Raw genomic sequence first — 21,140 nt, 5'->3', positions numbered from 1 at the left:
TGCCATTTGGCAAACTCCAAGCGGGCTGTCATGTGCCTTTTACTGAAGAGTGGCTTCCGTCTGGCCACTCTACCATAAAGGCCAGATTGGTGGTTCCAAACTTCTTCCATTTAAGAATGATGGACGACACTGTGTATGGGGACATTCTGCAGATTTATTTTTTGGTACCCTTCCCCAGATCTGTGTCTAAACACAATCCTGTCTAGGAGCTCTACGGGCAATGACTCGACCTCATGGCTTGGTTTTTGCTCTGACATGCATTGTCAACTGTGGGTCCTTATGTAGACAGGTATGTGCCTTTCGGTTTTTCTAATGACTGCCTTGCCTGTTTCACCAACTACTTTGCAGACAGAGTTCAGTGTGTCAAATCGGAGGGCATGTTGTCCAGTCCTCTGGCAGTCTCTATGGGGGTGCCACAGGGTTCAATTCTCGGGCCGACTCTTTTCTCTGTATATATCAATGATGTTGCTCTTGCTGCGGGCGATTCCCTGATCCACCTCTATGCAGACGACACCATTCTGTATACTTCTGGCCCTTCCTTGGACACTGTGCTATCTAACCTCCAAACGAGCTTCAATGCCATACAACACTCCTTCCGTGGCCTCCAACTGCTTTTTAATGCTAGTAAAACCAAATGCATGCTTTTCAACCGTTCGCTGCCTGCACACGCATGCCCGACTAGCATCACTACCCTGGATGGTTCCGACCTAGAATATGTGCACATCTATAAGTACCTAGGTGTCTGGCTAGACTGTAAACTCTCCTTACAGACTCATATCAAACATCTCCAATCTAAAATCAAATCTAGAGTCGGCCTTCTATTCCGCAACAAAGCCCCCTTCACTCACGTCGCCAAACATACCCTAGTAAAACTGATTATCCTACCGACTTCGGCAAAGTCATCTACAAAATAGCTTCCAATACTCTACTCAGCAAACTGGATGCAGTTTATCACAGTGCCATCCGTTTTGTTACTAAAGCACCTTATACCACCCACCACTGCGAACTGTATGCTCTAGTCGGCTGGTCCTCGCTACATATTCGTCACCAGACCCACTGGCTCCAGGTCATCTACAAGTCCATGCTAGGTAAAGCTCCGCCTTATCTCAGTTCACTGGTCACGATGGCAACACCCACCCGTAGCATGCGCTCCAGCAGGTGTATCTTAGTGATCATCCCTAAAGCCAACACCTCATTTGGCCGCCTTTCCTTCCAGTTCTCTGCTGCCTGTGACTGGAACAAATTGCAAAAATCGCTGAAGTTGGAGACTTTTATCTCCCTCACCAACTTTAAACATCTGCTATCTGAGCAGCTAACCGATCGCTGCAGCTGTACATAGTCCATCAGTAAATAGCCCACCCAATTTACCTACCTCATCCCCATACTGTTTTTATTTATTTACTTTTCTGCTCTTTTGCACACCAGTATCTCTACCTGCACATGACCATCTGATCATTTATCACTCCAGTGTTAATCTGCTAAATTGTAATTATTCGCCTACCTCCTCATGCCTTTTGCACACAATGTATAGACTCTTTTTTTTCTTTTTTTCTGCTGTGTTATTGACTTGTTTATTGTTTACTCCATGTGTAAATCTGAGTTGTCTGTTCACACTGCTTTGCTTTATCTTGGCCAGGTCGCAGTTGTAAATGAGAACTTGTTCTCAACTAGCCTACCTGGTTAAATAAAGGTGAGAAAAAAAAGGAAAAAAAATCAGACCAATTGAATTTACCACAGGTGGACTCCAATAAACCTGTTTTCGCTTTGTCATTATGGGGTTTTGTGTGTAGATTGATGAAGGGGAAACATAAGTTAATCCATTTTAGAATAAGGCTGTAACGAAATGTGGAAAAGGTGAAAAAGTGAAGGGGTCTGAATATTTTCAGAATGCACTGTATAAGCACACACATTGCTTCATGTAATAAAGCCTCTCTTGAAAAAGCCAGACCTTGACCCAGAAAATATAAAAAACTATCGGCCTATATTGAATCTTTCATTCCTATCAAAAATTTTAGAAAAGGCTGTTGCGCAGCAACTCACTGCCTTCCTGAAGACAAACAATGTATACGAAATGCTTCAGTCTGGTTTTAGACCCCATCATAGCATTGAGACTGCACTTGTGAAGGTGTTAAATAACCTTTCAATGGCATCAGACCGAGGCTCTGCATCTGTCCTTGTGCTCCTAGACCTCAGTGCTGCTTTTGATACCATCGATCACCACATTCTTTTGGAGAGATTGGAAACCCAAATTGGTCTACACGGACAAGTTCTGGCCTGGTTTAGATCTTATCTGTCGGAAAGATATCAGTCTGTGAACGGTTTGTCCTCTGACAAATCAACTGTAAATTTCGGTGTTCCTCAAGGCTCCGTTTTAGGACCACAGTTGATTTGTCAGAGGACAAACCGTTCACAGAGACAAACTGATATCTTTCCGACAGATAAGATCTAAACCAGGCCAGAACTTGTCCGTTTTCACTATATATTTACCTCTTGGGGATGTCATTCGAAAACATAATGTTAACTTTCACTGCTATGCGGATGACACACAGCTGTACATTTCAGTGAAGCCCCAAAATTGCCCTCGCTAGAAGCCTGTGTTTCAGACATAAGGAAGTGGATGGCTGCAAACTTTCTACTTTTGAACTCGGACAAAACAGAGATGCTTGCTTTAGGTCCCAAGAAACAAAGAAATCTTCTGTTGAATCTGACAATTAATCTTAATGTTTGTACAGTCATCTCAAATAAAACTTTGAAGGACCTGGGCGTTACTCTGGACCCGGATCTCTCTTTTGACGAACATATCAAGACTGTTTAAAGGACAGCTTTTTTCCATCTACGTAACATTGCAAAAATCTGAAACTTTCTGTCCAAAAACGATGCAGAAAAATGAATCCATGCTTTTGTTACTACTAGGTTAGACTACTGCAATGCTCTACTTTCCGGCTACCCGGATAAAGCACTAAATAAACTTCAGTTAGTGCTAAACACGGCTGCTAGAATCCTGACTAGAACAAAAAAATGTGATCATATTACTCCAGTGCTAGCCTCCCTACACTGGCTTCCTGTCAAGGCAAGGGCTGATTTCAAGGTTTTACTGCTAACCTATAAAGCATTACATAGGCTTGCTCCTACCTATCTCTCTGATTTGGTCCAGCCGTACATACCTACACGTACGCTACGGTCACAAGACGCGGGCCTCCTAATTGTCCCTAGAATTTCCAAGCAAACAGCTGGAGGCAGGGCTTTCTCCTATAGAGCTCCATGTTTATGGAATGGTCTGCCTACCCATGTGAGAGACGCAAACTCGGTCTCAACCTTTAAGTCTTTACTGAAGACTCATCTCTTCAGTGGGTCATATGATTGAGTGTAGTCTGGCCCAGGAGTGTGAAGGTGAACGGAAAGGCTCTGGAGCAACGAACCGCCCTTGCTGTCTCTGCCTGGCCGGTTCCCCTCTCTCCACTGGGATTCTCTGCCTCTAACCGTATTACAGGGGTTGAGTCACTGGCTTACTGGTGCTCTTTCATGCCGCCCCTAGGAGGGGTGCGTCACTTGAGTGGGTTGAGTCACTGATGTGATCTTCCTGTCTGGGTTGGCACCCCCCCTTGGGTTGTGCTGTGTCGGAGATCTTTGTGAGCTATACTCGGCCTTGTCTCAGGATGGTAAGTTGGTGGTTGAAGATATCCCTCTAGTGGTGTGGGGGCTGTGCTTTGGCAAAGTAGGTGGGGTTATATCCTTCCTGTTTCGCCCTGTCTGGAGGTGTCATCGGATGGGGCCACAGTGTCTCCTGACCCCTCCTGTCTCAGTGTCCAATATTTATGCTGCAGTAGTTTGTGTCGGGGGCTAGGGTCAGTTTGTTATATCTGGAGTACTTCTCCTGTCCTATCCTGTGTGAATTTAAGTATGCTCTCTCTAATTCTCTCTTTCTTTCTCTCCCTCGGAGGACCTGAGCCCTAGGACCATGCCTCAGGACTACCTGAAATGATGATTCCTTGCAGTCCCCAGTCCACCTGGCTGTGCTGCTGCTCCAGTTTCAACTGTCTGTGATTATTATTATTTGACCATGCTGGTCATTTATGAACATTTGAACATCTTGGCCATGTTCTGTTATAATCTCCACCCGGCACAGCCAGAAGAGGACTGGCCACCCCACATAGCCTGGTTCCTCTCTAGGTTTCTTCCTAGGTTTTGGCCTTTCTAGGGAGTTTTTCCTAGCCACCATGCTTCTACACCTGCATTGCTTGCTGTTTGGGGTTTTAGGCTGGGTTTCTGTACAGCACTTTGAGATATCAGCTGATGTACGAAGGGCTATATAAATACATTTGATTTGATTTGATGAGAACCAGCAAACTAAAGTTGAAATAATTTTGCATGATATTATCAGATAAACAAAATACATTTTTAAAAACAGAATTCAGGATTGTCAATTGATCTAATGTAATTTCTTATCAATATTTTGGTCAAGTACCAGGATAAACTAAATTAAATGTGCAGTCTTCCAACCTAATTCCATATGTACCGTGATTTAAGATGGAACACAATATGATGTAAATTTGATTTGTCTGACCAACCAGCCAACTGGGCTGCTTATCCATGACCTCTGAACTCTTTAGTTTTCCAGTTGGCTGGTGGAGGACAGCACCTTCACTTGACCCCTCGGCCTGTATGGTAATGACATGTAGGGGGAGGGGCAGTTATTTGAGAGGAGAGAGGCCACACAACACGAGCTCAAGGCCAGTGTCCTCTAACTATGTACCAGCCTGCCTTAGCTATGTTTGCGCATCTTTGTATACAAACTACTGCCCTCTATTCCTTCATTAAACTCTAAGTCCATCCATCCGCCTATCTTGTTGTCAATATTATTAACATGCCTGCCAACAGTGTCTAACTGTATGCATACAGGCAGGCAGAACATATTCAAAGCCTTTGCAGCCATCTGTACATCTGTGTGAAGTGCTTAGAATTCAATTCGCAGGTTTCCTATATGCTGTGCACATAGATGTTATCAATCTACCATAACAGATACAGTAGCAGATTTCCAGGCTGCGCTCCAAAAGCCTGTGAAAGCATGGGAGTGCTGTGATCAGAGTGGGGCTCAATTAGCTACTGTTGTGGGTGTTGGGAATGGGGCCGGGGGGCGAGTGGGGCCAAATCCTCTCTTCCAGGCCAGCTGGGGGATTAGGAGGGTTTCCTGTCCCTTGGCTGACCCTTCAAACCCTGCCCAGATGTCCTGAACCACCCCTGAACCCACTCTTAACTCTCTCAAGACAAAGCATTCAGGTGACACCTCTTATCTCAATGGCCCCTCTTATCTCTCTCTCTTGCTCAGCCTCTTAACGGCTTTCCCTGCCCTCGAGTCTTGAGAGAGGGTGTTCGGAGTGTCGACTATCCCTCGACTGGACTCGCGGTCTGGGGTTCTGAAAGACTTAAGGATGGAAATGAGTCTCTTGGTCTCAATCCTCCGCTGCATGCCTGCTGCAAGGTGTTTAAGAATAGCTTACCAAGGCCGAGAGCCACTGACAAAGACAACCTCTATCTGTATGAAGTTAAATGAAGACAGGAAAAGTTGGTCTGTATACCGGTCTGTGACTCTGTTCAAGAATGTGTCTGTGACCACGCTAACCTCGTGCGGTGCAGTTCTTCAGAAGTTGATGGTGGTCCTTGAGGGGTCTCGAGGGTGACCCTGCTCCAAAGGACAGACACTTGGCAGGGTAATGACCACCCAAAGGGAACCCTATTGATGTCTAAGAGGGCATGGAGAGATGACCGGATTAGGACTCCGGGTCAGATGCTGGGATTAGCATCCAAAATGGCTCTTATTATTTCTTACACATATTACCAGAAAGGTCCATAGTATTTTTATGAAATGTCCAAGTATTTCCTTATAGACCTGAGATACCAAACTGTTTACACTGTTTAACTAAGATGGTGTCTCTTACAGATGGGAATATAATAGCCCCATATCTTCATCAAGGTTTGACAGTTTCAGTGTTGGATCAGTGCTACACATGCATGTATTCTTGTTTCCGTCACAATACAGTACACATCGTGTCCTGCCTTCACATTTAGCCAAATATATGTATATATTATAATACATCTTCCTCCATCTCTATACAATGTTCTCTGTTCTTTTTTCATTTGCTTTTCTTAATCCTCCTCCTCTATTTACCCTCGCCACCACCCTGCCTCTCCATCCCTTTATCTCTGCCCTCTTCCTCATTCCCTCCTCTCCCTTCTCCTCCTCCTCCTCTCCCTCTGTCATTACAGGGCAGTCAGAGTTTTAGGGACCCAGTGAGCTGTGAAATCGCGCAAATTGCTGTTGCTTTACGTCTGGCCCAGCGACAGAGGGAGAGAAAGAGAAAAGGAGTGAGAGAAAAGAGGAGGGAGAGAGAGATTTTCTGCTCCAACACTTCTGAATCTTTTCTGCCCCCCTTATTCAAACACACGGACACACAAGCACACGCACAGCTGCAAGACTGCATATCTCCCCCCTACCACCTCCACCTACTCTCAACATACAAGTCCTCCACCCCCCACGATAAGACACCTCCACCACTTTGCTTTAGTATCCGGGTCACAGAACAACTTGGTGAAGCAGCCTCAAGAGCGTTAAAGCCCCTAGACCTGGGAGAGTCATTTCAGCCACTTCTAATGAAAAGAACGCTTCCCCTAACACCCAGGTCACAAAAAGGCTAAAAAAGAACATGCTGTGACTGTGTTTGCACTTGTGATGACTCCATGTTTCTTTTCTATTTCAGTCAGACAGTAAGACCTAAGCAGGATATGTATACAACATACCTGACTTTACCTCATATTGGTCCATCCTTCTAATGATCAAGAAATGTCCAAAGCTCTCATTTTTCATGTTATATTTTTGGTTGTCTATTGTTATACTTGTAATTCCACCCCAATCTATCCCATACTTTCTGCTCACAACAATTGATTTAGATTTCCATGCATATCCATAACCTGAAATGCTATGAGCCAGCAAACCACATTATATGCATATATCCACATCAATTTGTAAAGATATTCCCATAAAATTTCTGGCTTTATTTTGATGATATAATGCACCTGTGCATATATGATGGACCTTCCGTCAAAGGCTGGTACCTACAGCATTGGAGCAATGGGCAACTTTCTTCCCTTATGTCCATATTATTTGCTGTATACTACTACCATCATGTGGAGAAAAGCTGCTACTGCAAGTTTGCCCTTTTATTTCAATATTTGCAATGCCTATGCACACTAACAGGGCACCACACTCACACACCCTGTCACTCCAACACACCCGCACGCCAACTCACATGCAAGCTGCTGCTACTCTGTCTATCTTATATCCCGTTGCCTAGTCCCCTTACCCTTATACCTGTCTACCTCCATCACTGCAGTATCCCTGCACATGCATAGTATTGGAACTGACTTTTTAAATATGTCCTGTATATAGTATGCCTACTTACTTGCTTTACGGCGTATTTCATATTTCTTATTAGTATTTCTCGTGTGTTCCTTTCTAGTGATACATTGTTATTGATTAATGCATTGTTGGGTTTTGAGTTTGCAAGAAAGGCATTTCACTGTACTTGCGCATGTGACATTAAAACGTGAAACTTGAAACAAAATCAGTATTGAGTTAGCTACCACTAGACGACGCTGTGACTTCGCCACCACCTTTAAAATACATGCGGAAGTGAATGTTGTTTGGAGATAATCAACATGAACTGGGTCTGTTGTTTTATTTTCTCTACTATTAACGCGTTCTTTTGAAATACCGCCGGTTCGTTCTCTTACCAATTTGTTATTATCTCATCACCTGCGTTAGAAGCGGTCGGATAGCACTGCTGGGTGCACATGCAGTCTTTAGTGGCCGGCTTTCATGTTGAAAAAAAATGAATTATTTCCATAGTAGAGCAACGTTCTCCTTTTTGCAAAATGAAGACGACGCTCGTGCAGTCGAACATGCAGTTAGAACAGCGATACATACTGTTGTGAGTGTTATTTCTAGTATCAACAGTGCCAAAATACAAGAATATCAAAGTAAGTTGGCCGAGAAGGACAAAGAAAACGAAACGCTGAAACGCAAAGTTAAAACAGCAGAACGAGAGATCACAGCATTGCGAGGCACCTTTGAATTTTCAGGAAATGAATGTCATCAAGTCAGGTCAAGCACTTATACACTTTCACCAGAAATGCAAAGAGGGAAACCAATTTGCCCTGAAAACGAGGTGTCAAGCAGAGCTGATTGGAGAATAGATTTCCCCAGTGAGTATTGTCCCGATTTGATTTTATCCCAATATTTAACTCTTTGACATACACTTACCAACCCCTGCTTTTGTCCAAATATCTTTGTTTTGATCACAGGTCTTGGTGGAAGGACTCCTCCACAGGTTTTTTCCCAGTGCAAAGTCACAGCTGTTCCCACTGGGGCATCAACTATTTATATGTCCCATCACCAGAACCCTTCCTCCCATTCTGCAGAAGAGTCTGGGCTTTTAGCAGAGCGAACCAGAGGCCAGTCCCCATCACCCAGTCCAGTCACCAGACCAGTGATAAAAGAGGAGCCCTCTGACATTGAGACATTCTACATTAAATGGGAGATGAGTGAGGAGGGCATTGGGGAGCAACGGGAAGGCCTAGGCCCGACACACGTCCTGGGAAAAGAGTACGAAGCCCAGCAGAGGGGTGGAACTCCAACCATGCAAAGAGATGGAACTCACCCTGTTGCTGGTAGCCAGAGTGGACATGAGTATGGGGAGAGACCAGCCAGGCATCTGAAAAGTATGCATGTGAAATGATATACATATTTTTTTAATTCAGGTTTAACAGGATCATGCCAACGACAATATGGTTCTATTGTCTCAGATAGGCTGTCAAGCGCAGAGACACAGCGGAGGTTCAGAGAGAGAGTCCGTGCTGACCCTGAGAAGTTCCGGGCCTACAAGGAGAAGGAACGACGCAGGTAAATAGGTTACAGTACCTTTCACTACCACAGTCTGGATGTCCACCTTCAATACAGTCGTGAGGAGAATATTGACATTAACGTGAATACAATTAATCTTAATTCCATTGTCCTGCATGGAGACGTTCATTTCATAGACATTTGAAAACAGAGCATGCAACATGTTTAACGTTGTGATCATGTGTATTTGTTATAATATCTGTGTTCATGCTCACTCCTTTTTTCCCCAGGAATCAGCAGAGGAAGGTGTCGATATCAGATTTACCTGAAGAGACCCGCAGATTGAAGAGAGAGGCCTGGAGAGAAGCATCCAGACGATGTCGTGCCCGCAAAATGTCCTCCCTCCAGACGAACCTCACACAGCCCTGCCACCTCCCCCAGAACACAGAGACACCTGGGTGGACTAGGGGACACTGCAGGGGCAGGCAGTAGGGTAGAATTCGGTGGGGGGGATTAGGCCTGCACAGATGAGTTTAGGCTACTGAACAAAGATGGGGATTTGGGGATCATAATTGTTGATATCTCCTTTGTTGAGGGAATGATTTCAGTATCATATTCTAACAATCCAGTTATTCAATGAATTGGTTGGGGCTGTTAATGTTGTATGTTGTTATTATTATTATTTTTAGAAATGTCAATAAATTAGTTCATTGTACACCTATTGCTATTTGATTATTCACTGATTTACCACTAGATGGTGCTGTGATTGAGCTACCACAAACACATTTGACACGTGACGCGCGCGTTCAACACGGCGGAAGTGAACTGCGAGGTAAACATTTAGCTGTAATACAGTTGCTCTCTAAAACATGTCAAATTCTTTTTTTTCCGAATATTTTATGAAAGTGCATTTGAAATACCACACTTTAGTCCGCTTTCTCTCTTCGACAATATTGTCACTGACGTGTTACAAACTGACTCACACATCGGTAAAGTTGTTGGCTGCTGTTTAGCCAGCTGAGCTAGCTAGTAACGTTACAGTGCCACAGACAAAAGGGTTAGCTAGCTAGTTATCAGTATCTTTGGTATTGCTGCTTCACTCTCAGTGACTTGGCCAACTTAACAAACTTGGTAGCGTTAGGCTGTGTGGGTGATTTTTTTTTATCTCCCTAGTAGAGCAATGAATTCCTGTTTACAAAACGAAGAAAACGCTCGTGCAGTGGAAAATGCTATCAGAACAGCGGTAAATACTGTCATGGATGTTATTTACAATATGAACAGTACCAAAATACTGGAATATGAAAGGAAGGTGGTCGAGAGGGACAAAGAAAATGAAACGCTTAAATGTAAGCTTAAAAAAGCTGAAGAGGAATTAACAGCATTTCGAGTAGGCCTATCTTTTGAATTTTCTGCACTTTCACCAGGAAGAGATTTTGGGAAACCGATGTGCAATGAGAACGAGGTGGGAAGCGAAACTGATTGGAGAATGGATTTCCCCAGTGAGTAGCTCTGTCCTAATTGCTTGGTTATCAGCAGTTCATAATACTGTACATTCCCACTCAGGTCACCGGTGCATAAATGTCAGTGTGTACATCATTATAGACACTATGATATGATGAATGCATTCATAGTTGATATTCCCTATATGCTAAAGTTATGCCATTCCCAATACTGGGACAAATCTGGAACATGACAGAAAATGTTTTCTCATGAGGTCATGTAGCTAACTACCCTACTTGCCTCAGTATATGTTCTGCAGATTATCATTGTGTACTAGGTACTGCCCCATTTAGCATTGCAACGCCTATGATGAGACATCTTCTTGTTCATGGTAACTGATCTGCTGGTAAAGGCTACTTGAACATGTCTATGTTCAAACCTGGCCAGTTTGAGACCAACCCCAGCTTTAGATATAATGTATTTGTTTCAATCCCAGGTCTCAATGCAGGGACTCCTGGGCTTTCAGCAGAGAGAACCAGAGGCCAGTCCCCATCAGCCACTCCAGTCACCAGCCCAGTGATAAAAGAGGAGCCTGCTGACACTGGGTCCTTCTACATCAAATGGGAGATGAGTGAGGAGAGCATTGCTGAACAACAGGAGGGCTTAGGCCCGATGCACGTCTTGGGGAAAGAGTCTGATGGAACGTCTTCTGTTGCTGGTAGCCAGAGTCCAGGCGATAGACGTTCAGAACTGTCTGAGGAGACATCGACAGAGCGTGTGAAAAGTATGCTTGTGTGTCTTGTCTCTGTCCTTTTCTGTTTTTTAAAAAAAAATTTTTATAGTGTAGTGGTGAGGGTTATTGTAAAGTTGTAAGGGGTTTTATGGATTTAAAAACAACTGTCTGCTATGCAGTTCATGGTAAACTCCAAGTTAAATTCAGGTTTAAGAGGATCATGCCAATAACAATACGGTTCTATTGTCTCTTGACATCAGGGAGGCTGTCAAGCGCAGAGACACAGCGGCAGTACAGAGAGAGAATCCGTGCTGACCCTGAGAAGTTGCGGGCCTACAAGGAAAGGGCAAAATGCAGGTATGACCTTTCATCCACACAGTCTGGCTGTCCACAATTGCACTTAAATTGTGATTCAATTTAGTTAAGTTGTCTTGCAAAACATGGAGCATGTAATATTTCTGACATGTTTAGCATATTTTAGTGCTTTGACAGGCCTGGATTCTGGGTTGTCAATTATTTTTATCAGTGATGTGAAAGACTGTCACAAATCCACAGTAAAATACCTTCAGTGTGTTTTGCAGTGTAACACAGTAGATTACATTACAATTAGTGATGCACCGATATGACATTTTTGGCCAATACCGATATCCAATATTTTCCTTGCCAAAAAAGCCCCGATACCAATATTACATTTTTTTTGCAGCCTTTTAAGCATTCTAGTAGTGGACACAGCGGTCTAAGGCACTGCATCTCAGTGCAAGAGGCGTCACTACAGTCTTTGGTTCGAATCCAGCCTGTATTACATCCGGCCGTGATTGGGAGTCCATAGGGCGGCGCACAATTGGCCCAGCGTCGTTCGGGGTAGGCCGTCATTGTAAATAAGAAATTGTTCTTAACTGATTATGTTGGAATTTACGCATGTCCCCATTACCAGTAAAACATCAAAACCTATTTCTTTCACTTACTTGCTGTGCCGTTTCGTTGTTTATTTGTTCAGTCGTGTCTTTCTCAACCAGGATTTCTCATACTATGAAACACCATTTGGGTCTTTGCGTGTTAAATAACACTATTTGAAGTGTCAAATAAACTTGTTGACCAATCAGGACCTGAACATGACTGCACGTCACATAATTATTTAAGGCGTTCATACATTTTTTACATAGTGTAATCAATGTATAATAACTATCACTCGTATTTCATATGTCACAACGATTCATTGATACGTATGCTATGATGCTGGTAAAGTTGTCTCGTGCACCTACAGTGCTGGTCATAAAAGCTAGCTAGCTCATGGATGCAAACAATGTTCTTCCCTTAAAACATAGCAAAAACGTTTCAGTAGCTATAGTTAGCTAGCTAACTATATAGCTAGGTGTCATCATCTGAAATAACCCTAATTTATAAGACATTTCTGATTAATGGTGGTCAGACCCATCTATGTGAAGCTAGCCACAATAAGGATTAGCCACAATAGTCTACTTTGCGGTTAGCCTTCAAAATAAAAGTATAATTAACAGTGATGCAAATTAATACAAATAGTAGAATTATAATTGAATAGATCATGCTAAACAAGGTTGGAATGTTGTTATATAAAATCAACAGAAGACAATTTGTTAATTTGACAAATCTGTTGAAATCACACTGGATGTATTAAACTTTAGAATTGCATTGGGGGCATACTTATTTCACTGTACAGCCTTAAATGGATTATGGATCAATAACATTGGGTATCAGTCTACTCAGTGACACCCAGAGAACATTAGCGTCGTAGCTCTTATTGCGGTACTCTGAAACAACTGTGAATTGAGCCACATTTATTGTCAGTCTATGTGAACACTATTCATTAGGAAAAACAATACTGCATGGATGTTTGAGTGTGATAACTCTGAGGAGGATGTTGTAGAAAACTATATTGGGTATTGAGTAGACTGATACCCCATTTCATTGATCCCCAATCCTTAGGCAAAGCTGTACAGTGCAATATGAATGTCAATACACACAATAGGTTGACTGGGGAGGTGTTTTCACACAGTCACAGTCCAAGGATAAGAGCTACAATGCTAATATTTGCGTAACATTTTCACATGTGTGTTCTGTGGGTGTCACCGAGTAGACTGATACGCCATTTCATTGATTCACATTCCAACCTTGTTTAACATTATTTAGTCTAAATATGGCATGATTCCACCTTCTGCATCACTTTCAAAGATGTACTTTTATTTTGAAGGCAAACAGCAAACTCCACTATTGTGCTTAATCGTTATTGTGTCTAGCTTCACTACACATAACCCGGATCCACAGTCCGGTCGAGCGTCACTAGCCAGATGAAGCTAGCTGGCTGCTTATAATGTTAGCTTTGGGCAACAGGGTTAAGTAGCTGGCTAGCTATTTATTTTCATGAACTGAAGTTCAATTGGCGAACAAGAAGTGGCTACCTAGCTAATACTTACTCACAAGTATTCCTAAACCATTTCTAAGAATAATGAAAATGACAGAAATTTGTACTGGTTGTTGTTTTCAGGCTGGTTGTATTGGTGCTAGCTTGGTACCGAGCTAAAGGTACCTAGCTACCCCAGAAGTTATGGTTGAACAAATAATGCTTTATTACCAACGCGCTATTTTAAACACATCGTTCGTGGCCGGTGTTTGCTTGTTTGCAGACTTTTTTCTGTACAGCTTTGACAGTGCTACTGATAGTAGTGGTGGCGCTTGGCTTGCATGTGCAAATTCAGAACACACAACCTTCTACAATAGAACTATGTTATTTGACGTGTCAAATTAAAAGCTTATCTAACACGTCAAATAGTGTTATTTTTATATATTTTTTGACACGCGAAGACCCAAGCGTTCCATAGTATGTCGTGAAGCTAATACCAGTGACGCTATTACTGTGTAACTCTGGTAGGGCAACGTGTGTACTGGTGCTCAACCAGTCGGCGAAAGCCAACATCACCCACGACAGAGAACGGTTGATTGTCAAGGGCAATGAATTCCATTATCTTGGCGTCAATAGATTTTGCCTTTTGAGTTGTCTCGCAGAAATGTTCTTACTCTTTGAAAGGACTTCTCGACTTGTTGACTGCTCGACTTGGCGTCATTACGTTATATAGTTATGCACGTCAGCTTTGACATCGGTTTTGCACATCAGCATTAAACTAGACATCGGCCGATACCATGTTGGCATTTTTAGCTAATATCGTCCGATTCCGATATGTTCACCGATATATCGTGCATCCCTAATTACAGTATAGGACATTTCTTCAAGGCGGGAAAACAATACTGTAATCTTCCATAATATAAAGCTTGCTGTTATATTACTATAACATTACTGTACTTCACATAAAAACATATTTACTGTTAAGAGCGTTGGGCCAGTAAACGAAAGGTCACTGGTTCAAATCCTCGAGCTGACTAGGTGAAAAATGTGTCTGTATCCTTGCGCAAGGGACTTAACCCTAATTGATCCTTTAAGTCGCGCTGGATAAGAGCGTCTGATAAATTACAATTGTGTTAAAATCAACTGTGCTTCACTGTCGGGAGACACTCAGATATTTTTATTCAAATATTTTAATAGATATTTAAAAAGCATTGATTGTCACGAAAGATCTGCATACAGTATAAATGGAAAAGGTGTATGGTCTAACTGGACACTATGTTGAGCCAATTCAGCTCAGATGTCTTGGTTCCAATGCAACAGGCAGGGATCTACTGACAGAAGCGTATCCTATCAAAGAGACTGACACCTATTCTTGGACTGTCAACGGTGAAAGACCAGTACAAAATGATCCACTTTGTTGCTAATGAGGACATGACAAATGGTCAAATTTGAAAGAAAATTGACTTTTTACAAGAGCCTCCCATCATCATTGTCAATAATTCTCTACCAGGATTCATTGGAGGTACCAAATCCTCTTGGCTCAGGCAAAAATAAACATATAATAACATATTGGCTTTGTATAGCACTGTGAACACTTGCCACACAAGCAACCATCAATTTATCCCATGCAATTGGTATTGCTTTTTAGGGAGGATGATGATTATGATGAGGATTGGATCAGCAACTTTCATGTCCCTTGGCAGCAGACGCCTGAAAGCCTCAGGCGAGCCATTGCAGAGGGACGAAGAGTCGAGGCGGCAGATAGGCGGCTGATGGTGAGGATCACCGTTGATGCAATGCGTGTACACTGCCTCAACCCCAACAAGAAAGTATGTTCAGAAATTGCCAAAGCTATAGTTTCAGAATATCCAGAGAGCTTTGCAGACCTGTCAAAAGAAGGGGAACTGCTTAGCAGAAGGTACTCCTCCTTGCTCACCCAAATAAAGACCAGAGTGGAGCATGTGAACCGGAACACTGAAAATAGAATACGCAGACCCAAGACGAGCAAAAAAGGGGAACACGGCAACAGACAAGTCAAAACAGCAAGAACAAAAGTGGACAGTTATGGGTGCATCAACTGGCACCCACAGGACCTTCCAGAAGGAGAAACTCCTGACTCCCTGGAAAATAAGAGACAGATTATGGCCACCATTTTCAACAGTGCAAGCCCCAGAGGTGTGGACAGGGGAGACGTGGATGAATTCATGAGGCTTACGTACATTAACCAACGCCACATGATAAATGCATGGCCAGCCCCAAGCATCGGTGACGTCAAGGAACAATGGCCTTTTCTTTTTACCAAGAGATGGCTCTGCGCCCACTTCCACATGCTCACTGGAGTTGAGATCGACCGCTGTCTCAGTGACGCTCTCCAGAGCAAAGGAAAGACCATTGTCAATTTCTTCCGAAGTCAGAAACCCAACTGGAGGAGAGGCATCCAAAGTCTCCTCAATGACATTGAAGGTGACGTCAGTGGAAACCTCACAGCCTGTGCTGCCATTCTTCTGGTGCTGTCCCACTTCAGAGAGAAAGAGGACTCTCTCTTCCTCTTGGCTGATGTAAGTTATTGTGTGTGTGATTTTATTCAAATAAAAAACGTAATCTGATTGTTTTATACTGGGACTATATACATTATACTGTGCTTTTACACACATGATTGATCATATCAGGATTCAACAACCTTCTTCTCTTTGTGTTTAATGTAGGTGAATGACACCCAGATGGATGTAGAGGCTCAGTTGCATTTGCCGGCCACTCCAAGACTTATTATGCTTGGTAATGACAGCATTTTGTGTATGGACTGGAGATGATCATATTCTTAAATCAGATTATGTCGACGGTGGGGCTAGATACTGGTACTTAACTTCATAATGTTAATACTGCACAGAAGAATAGAGCAATAAGATTAGTTATAGTCTAATACTGTAATCTTTAATTGTGGTGGAACAGAAATATATTGTGTAGGCCTATATTAAAAAAATATATTGTTTAACACATTCATTATTACTGTGTACTTCAGGGAGTTCCCTGCTGGCTTCATCTAAGTGGATGGTGTCGATCGAGGGGAGAGTGGTCTGTGTTTTGGATAATCAGTCCAACTTTGCTGCTGCCCTCTCTGTGCTCTTCGGATGTTTCTACGTGTTCAATACAGAGTACCAGGAGACAGCCTCAGCAACACTGGAGCTTATTCAGAGGCAAGTATTGAACATTTATTGATCCAGCACTTACATTTGTCTTGCATGCCTTGCAGTTACATTTAGTCTTTGCGCATCTCAGTGTTGAGACTTGCCTAGTGTTGCAAAGGGAGGGTATGTTACTGGAAACTTTTGTTTACCAGTAAACTGCCAGCTTTTTGGTATCGTCAAGGATTTTATTTAATCTATTACAATACATATAGTGGCCCTTTTGGGTACCTCAGATTATCACAGGTGTCTGTAATTATCTCTGGCCCTCTGTGTGACCTTATCACATTTAAATATATGAAATAATTCAAGAAGAATATTTTAAAATAGAAAAACAAAGCTGTAAAACATCCTAAATATAAACCATTAACTTGGTGAATACCATTGGTGATTCATATGAGGGTTTCAGCATGAAGTAGCTTTTATATATTTTTGCACACTTATTTATTTTACTATGTCAGTATTTTATTTTAATTTGAAATTTTCTTAACCTTTATTTAACTAGGCAAGTCAGTTAAGAACAAATTCTTATTTTCAATGACGGCCTTGGAACAGTGGGTTAAATGCCTTGTTCAGGGGCAGAACGACAGATTTTTACCTTGTCCGCTCAGGGATTAGATTTTACAACCTTTCGATTACTAGTCCAACGCTCTAACCACTAGGCTACCTGCCGCCCCGTATGTATTTGTTGTCAATGTTTTGGCGTCAAACTGGTGACAGTTGTAAAAAAGTCAATCGTTGATGCTTTCATTAAATAGGCTCTTTTCTCTTGAACCATATCTACTAGAAACTCATGTACAATATGGACACAGATATATAAAAAAATGAATACTATATATTTTTATTCAAGTATAAATTACCAAAGTTACAATAGATTGCCATACATTTTCTCTTAATTACCGAAATTACTGAAGATTCCGTTAGATTTCTAAATTACCCATAGCTTTGCAACCCGAATTGAAAGAGTTGTGAAAGCAATGCCTGATTGCCTGGATTGACTAATGCTTCCATGTTGACTATTTAGGTTTCTAGTAGGGATCAACCCAAATGAAGGAACCAAATGCTCTTCATACCTTGATTCAGAAGCCGGGGTGAGCCGCAGGACTGGAAGAGTTGTGCAAAGGAAGACCGATGCAGTTGCCACCTTCCTCAAAGACCTGACTGAATTTGAATGGTGAACCAGTTTCATAGGAGATGCAAACACACAAACAAGGATGCACATACATGATGCATAGCTTCAAATGTTATAATGTTGCTCTTGTTTAATATCAATCAATCAACACTACAGATTGCAATTGAGTTCTATCTATCATGATATGCATCTTGGAATAATTGTTATATGTTTCTGTTGGCTGGCCCTGTCTGTGATGGGGAAACGTGATTTTATAACTTTTATGTTATAATGGTGTTCTAAATGATTACCGGAAGTGTTTTTTTTTGTTGTTGACAGATTTCTTTAAGACGTTTTGTTGACTTACTGTAAACAAAATCAGTGTGATTAAATTCAGTTTTGTTCATTTCCCATTTCACTACAGTGTTAAAGGGGCAGTGAAGTTAAACTTGATTTTTCCTGCTTTTTGTTATATTTCCACACAATGAGGTTGAAATAAAACTCAGAAATGGTCAAAATGATGCCTGTTTTGTGTAAGAGCTGTTTGAAAATTGCCTGGAATTTAAGCCTGTTCAGGTAGGATGGAACTTTTGGCCCACATCATGATCTGATTATAATAGCCCAATGATTGTTCATCTGGGTAAGGGAGTGGGTTCTAGACCATCCTATCAGCCAATCGGATCTGTGTATGAAAATACTGTATCTTCAAATGTGTTTCCTAACGCCCACACAAACAGACTGAGCATTTTAAGGGCCAAAGGAGGCTCAGGGACATAAATGGTTAAACATACAGTATATGTTGGTGTAATTTTCATTAAATAAACATAGTAATTTATTAGACATACAGTGGTGATTTAAAAATAGAATTACAAAGACTGCATGGGGGCTTAAGCTGTTATCCTTTTCAATATTATTTATTTGTGATAAAACATCCTGTTTTGGATTAAACTGCATTTTTCCATTGCCGATCTAGCTTGAGGATTGGAATTTGTCTACTGACAGTGCAGTGTATTTCTCTGACTGGTAGCTAATCAATTTCGCACCTTAAAGTACAGTAAAATGTTAAGTTTAAATACAATAAATCAAATCTCCATTAATCCCCCATTCCTTCAACCTGTACTTGATGTGTGCGCTCTGCTGCTGAGTAGGTTATTTCATTTTTCCCCCCCTTGAATGGGATTAATAGGGAGTGGGGAGGCTATGCTTAAGGCTATCATATTATCAAAACCCACCCAATCTAGCTGATTGTAATAAGCCACACTCAGGGTACCTGTTCAAGAGGTAATATTGACTGCAACTTCTGTTTATTGTCAAATCAAATGTGCTAACCATGTGCTCTCCTTGACGCCTTTCTGTTTGTTTCTTTGTTCATTCTTTATCAAATTTAACCAACTCATGGCTCAACTGCAAACGGTTGTTAAATTATGCTTCTAAAATATGAGACCTGCAAAACCGTGCAGCCTTTCAAGAAATACCACAAATAACAAAATAAGGCAATGGACAAGACACTGATAGAGTGGACAAGAACGACCATCCTTTAAAACAACGTTGCCAGGTTCCTGGACTCACTTTTCATAATGGTAACCCTCCATATTTCTGGACACATTCTTAGCTTTATTCCATTTGAATTGAACTAATTCCTATTGTATTTATGATTAGCAGCCATCTGATTGAAATTATAATTCTGTAAACCCTTTTGTCTTCTGCAGCTCCGGAAAGTGCATGCTCTGGGCTTTAGGTCCGTCCTCATTGGGAAGCAGTCCCGTGGAGGCTGCTGGGGAGTAGAAATCATGATGCCCACCAACCCTCGGCCAGGTCTGTAGGAGGACTGCCTCCAGGAGCTGCTCAAATACTATGAATCTTTTCTGAAGCGTAAGTTACTCTCCACTCTCAACAGCATACACAAAATACCCTGAGTGTACAAAACATTAAGGACACCTGCTCTTTACATAGACTGACCAGGTGAATCCAGGTGAAAGCTATGATCCCTTATTGATGTCACTTGTTAAATCCACTTCAAACAGTGTAGATGAAGGGGAGGAGGCAGGTTAAAGAAGGGTTTGTAAGCCTTACACAATCCATTTCTCAATTGTCGCATGTGTGCTGTTCAGAGGGTTAATGGGACAGACAAAAGAGTTAAGTGCCTTTCAACAGGGTATGGTAGTAGGTATCCTTAATGTTTTGTACAGTCAGTATACGTTTAACAGCATACATACAACAGCATATACCAACAACTCCCCTCTGTGTAGCAACACAAAGTGAAGATTGCAGAATGTATGCAACTTTATTTTATTGAAGATATACCTTGCATAAAAAATACCTTGCATTTTTCTTCAAACAGATATCCCTGTCAACCAGCCCCCCACCAACTCCACAGAAGCCACCAGTGGTAGTCTCCTGGAAGGACAAGAGGGAGAAGAGGGTGACGTTAGCACTGGGGAAGGAGTGGACGAAAGGGCTGCAGATGTGGAAGTGGGAGAAGACGATGGAGATAGACCTGAAGGAGATGAAGAGGACATGGAACCTGACTACCAGCCACCTGCCAAGAAGACAAAGTAGATTGAGCTGCACTACACCACAGAGGCGTGCTCTCCAAACTCTGTTTAGCCATAATAGTATTTTTTTTAAATGTTGCGCAACAGCTGCATGCTTGTTCATGTTTTCTATCAAGCATCTGCCGGTTATAGAGGCCTGATAAATAAATGACTTAAAGCAGCAAAACAGCGTCATTCATTCTTTTAATCTCCATGTGGAAGTGTACCACTCCAAACAAAATAAATACATTTACCGAAATGTTAAACAATGACTGTCCACCAAGGTTTAGGCTTCAATTTGTGTACGGTCTGTATTTATGACGGGTTATCAAATCAAAGTTTATTTGCAGATGTTATCGCAGGTGCAGCGAATTGCTTGTGTTTCTATCTCCAACAGTGCAGTGATCATACCTAGAAAACAATAAGCACATTCTCCAAAAGCAAAGGTTGGGCGGTTCTACTATGACAGCCCTAGTGTGTGTATCTGTGTTGTGGAGCCTGTGTTCATACTCATTCTCTCTTCAGGTATTATCAGAAGAGGGTGCTGATATCAGATCTACCTGAAGAGACCCAGAGACAGCAGAGGGAGGCCTGGAGAGAAGCATCCAGACGCCGGCGTGCCCGCAAAATGTCCTCCCTTCCGACGAACCCCACACAGCCCTGCCACCCCCCCCAGAACACAGACACCTGGGGGGACTAGGGGACGACGCAGGGGCAGGCAGTAGGGTGGCAAGTTTGGATAGCTACTGGACAGTCTTCTTTTGACATTCCATACAGACCACTTACTTAAAATGAGATGTTGAGCATGGCTGGTAACAAACGGTTTCAGGACTGAATAGATAGATACCTGGTTCATCTCTGTAATTG

At 42.2% G+C, this 21,140-nt stretch overlaps 1 protein-coding gene across 3 annotated transcripts; it reads left to right on the top strand.

Annotated features, from left to right (window-relative positions):
• Positions 1-7,560: 7,560 nt before the first annotated feature.
• LOC110515051 lies at positions 7,561-18,258 on the top strand. 3 transcript variants are annotated; one of them, XM_036972942.1, is made up of 11 exons: positions 7,615-8,259; positions 8,359-8,775; positions 8,860-8,956; positions 9,187-9,728; positions 10,321-10,395; positions 10,833-11,120; positions 11,330-11,426; positions 15,095-16,004; positions 16,152-16,221; positions 16,466-16,640; positions 17,653-18,258. In XM_036972942.1, the coding sequence occupies exons 5-11, from the start codon at positions 10,341-10,343 to the stop codon at positions 17,804-17,806; spliced, it is 1,749 nt and encodes a 582-aa protein (XP_036828837.1). In that variant the 5' UTR covers positions 7,615-8,259; positions 8,359-8,775; positions 8,860-8,956; positions 9,187-9,728; positions 10,321-10,340; the 3' UTR covers positions 17,807-18,258. The 3 variants fall into 3 exon arrangements, with proteins under 3 accessions (XP_036828831.1, XP_021449788.2, XP_036828837.1); XM_036972936.1 differs by having other exon boundaries at positions 7,561-8,259; positions 8,864-8,956; positions 9,187-10,395; XM_021594113.2 differs by having other exon boundaries at positions 7,599-8,259; positions 9,187-10,395.
• The last annotated feature ends 2,882 nt before the right edge of the window (positions 18,259-21,140 follow it).

Source organism: Oncorhynchus mykiss, chromosome 3 (genome assembly GCF_013265735.2).
Source record: "Oncorhynchus mykiss isolate Arlee chromosome 3, USDA_OmykA_1.1, whole genome shotgun sequence".
Classification (NCBI taxonomy): domain Eukaryota; kingdom Metazoa; phylum Chordata; class Actinopteri; order Salmoniformes; family Salmonidae; genus Oncorhynchus; species Oncorhynchus mykiss.
This window is presented reverse-complemented; position numbering and strand designations above follow the sequence as displayed.